The sequence below is a fragment of the Aplysia californica genome, unplaced genomic scaffold (genome assembly GCF_000002075.1).
Source record: "Aplysia californica isolate F4 #8 unplaced genomic scaffold, AplCal3.0 scaffold00047, whole genome shotgun sequence".
Lineage (NCBI taxonomy): Eukaryota > Metazoa > Mollusca > Gastropoda > Aplysiida > Aplysiidae > Aplysia > Aplysia californica.
The window spans coordinates 689,433-692,058 of NW_004797317.1; the positions used below are offsets into that span (position 1 = coordinate 689,433).

The window sequence follows — 2,626 nt, forward strand, 5'->3', positions numbered from 1 at the left end:
ATGAACATTTTAAGATTCAACTACTGACCCGAGCCAGCCGTACAGTAAACTGTTGTGAACAAAACTAACTTGTGTTTCGAGCGCTCATATGACCTTATGCAGTTGCGAGCGCCGTAAAAGCCTATACTAAACTAAACTAAAAGTGTAAACCTTTGAAAATCTGTAGAAACTCCTCACTAGGATTTATTAGTATTTTTATTTAAGAATTTTATAGAATACAGCCAGCAGGTTTTGACAAAAACATTCATCTGTTGAGACAAATTGATGCACAAATCAATGTGCAAAAGTTGGAGAGTCTATGTTCGACAGTTGATAGTAGCTGCGCCACGAATGTTTGACCAATAAGCTTACAATATAAAAACGTTTACAACTCACGTGACGCCATCCTCGGACACTGCAAAATGTCTGAGTTTGTTCTGGGTTTCTGAACCGTCCACGGAGTAGGCAAAGTTGTCCACGCCACTGGGACCCATGGCAGGGGATTCTACGTTGCTTTTTCAGTAAACTCAAAGACCTGCAATAATAAAAACAATAAATCAAAGATGTAAAATTTATGCAGAGTAAACCAACCCGAGTATACATCAACCGTAGTTAACTGATCTCGTCATGACAGCAGCAAGTCATACAGGGCGTAGGGAAAGCCATCGAGGATGTTGACATCTCGCTACCTTAAACTTACAAAGTTTCATCTGACAGTTTTTGCCATTTTGAGTTACTAAGACCATGAGGTCAGAAACCAAATGACCTATCTGCTCTATCAAAATCATAAGATTATTTGAAGTTGTTATCAAAATATTCCAAAAATTGCATTTGAGAAAGATTGGCAAGTTGTGAAACTTTTTAAAACGTCAAATCTTTCAAAACTAGGCACTGAGCTGATAGAACTTTGTGATTTTAGGGTAGCGATCTATCAGGTAGCGAGAAACATTGTTGCTGTTCTACCAAAGAGGTTCGGACCAAAGAGATTATAAATAGAACTAGAGGTCTTAACTGTGACGTCACGAGAGTCAAACGTGAGGGGTCGCTTCCTTTCCGGAGAGGAATAAAAGGCCAGTAGGTGCACAGCAACATTTTTCAATCACAGATTTATTATATTCTGCAAAGTCTTTTAAAGCTGATTTCTTTTTCATGTGATTTGCCTTTCGATAAAATGTACTCATGAGGACTTTTGTGATTGTTTACCTTTAAATGAACCAGATAACCTCCACATAATGCAAATAGGGCCTTTTACACAATGTCATCTTAAGAGTTAGTAAAATTTTAAAAAATGAATGAGATGGACTTGATGATCATTTGCTAAAATACCCCCCCCCCAACCGCCCATAATTTTTTTGAAATCTTTTGCTATGCGTTGCTCAAACAGTATGTCTAGATTTAGCAATGCTCACCACAACGAGGGCACGTATCGTCCCTAAGGAATCAGTAATGTGACTAAGAAGCTGCTAGAAGCTTCACCTGCAACTCTAGCATACCTTCAAGGCTGGTTGAACGGAAAAGAACCACTGACGATGCTGTTGAGATGAGAGTATATAAAGCAGCTAACAAGGCGTAACTACTCATTAATAAGACCGGCGTAATATTCTGTCTCATTTGCGGAACCGATATCAAACAGTATGTTCAACAGCAGCAGAAGAATAAAAGACACAGAAAAATACAGAATGAATCAAAACTTACAAAAGTAAAAACAAAAAAAGGGGGAAACTGAAGACCAGCAGAATGAAAGACAGAACAATAGGAAATTTGGAAAAGGAAAAGTGCAGAAAAAAGAAAAATGCAAAGAGATAGAAAGATAGAAAGAGAAAAAAGAAATGAATAAAAATAGAAAGAGAGACAGAAAGAAAGAAGTTTCAAAAAGGAAAAACGTGGAAAAAAAGATAACACGAAAGAAAAAAACAACAAACAAAACAAACACACAAACAAACAAACAAACAGGCAAACGGCCGGTGGAGACACATTATATTGCTCTTACTTACCTCCTAATTTTTCTACTACAGATATTACCAACAATCTCAAAAATATTAAAAGCTCAGTTCCAGGACCCTGTCGAGAGAGCTGACTACCATAGTCTCCGTGATCAATGCCTTATATCTATGCTGAAGTCGTCTATCACAGCGTGGTGGTTAAATCCATTTACGACGTGCGAACTAAGGACGCAAATAGGTTGGCTACAAAGATTTTATACACACATATGCAAACTAGCTCAGGATATACGAAGTACGGTGTGGCTTTATGCCTCTGAGACGCTATCCGTGAAGGAGAACCCGAGTCAAGTTGCAGACTAACGGGGCTCTGATGAAACCGTGACAGGCCTAGCAAGTCGGCAGCGGATTATTTATTGCTAAAAAACAAATAGAAGAAAGAAACGGACTGACATAGACGGAAAACGACCCGATCGTGAAAGGATTACGAGAAAGGATTTGCACACTTAACATCTTTGGCCTGAAAGACAAAGAACCAGAACTTATTACTTTCATGAAAAGGTGGAGAATATCAATACTTGGACTGTCTGATTGCCGTTTAAAAGGAAGCGGGACCAAGAAAATAATGAAAATTACGTTCTAATATGGAGTGGAGCAGATATGAGAAAGAGAGGGAGAGAGAGAGAGAGAGAGAGAGAGAGAGAGAG

The 2,626-nt window shown here is 38.5% G+C and overlaps 1 protein-coding gene across 1 annotated transcript in view; it reads right to left on the minus strand.

The window, feature by feature from the left end:
* Positions 1-473, minus strand: part of LOC101846719 (neprilysin-1-like) — a 28,769-nt gene extending 28,296 nt beyond the window's left edge. Inside the window, exon 1 of the mRNA XM_035968225.1 lies at positions 376-473. Coding sequence (XP_035824118.1) covers positions 376-473 — 98 coding nt within the window. The remainder of the gene's footprint in view (positions 1-375) is intronic.
* Between the last annotated feature and the right edge of the window lie 2,153 nt (positions 474-2,626).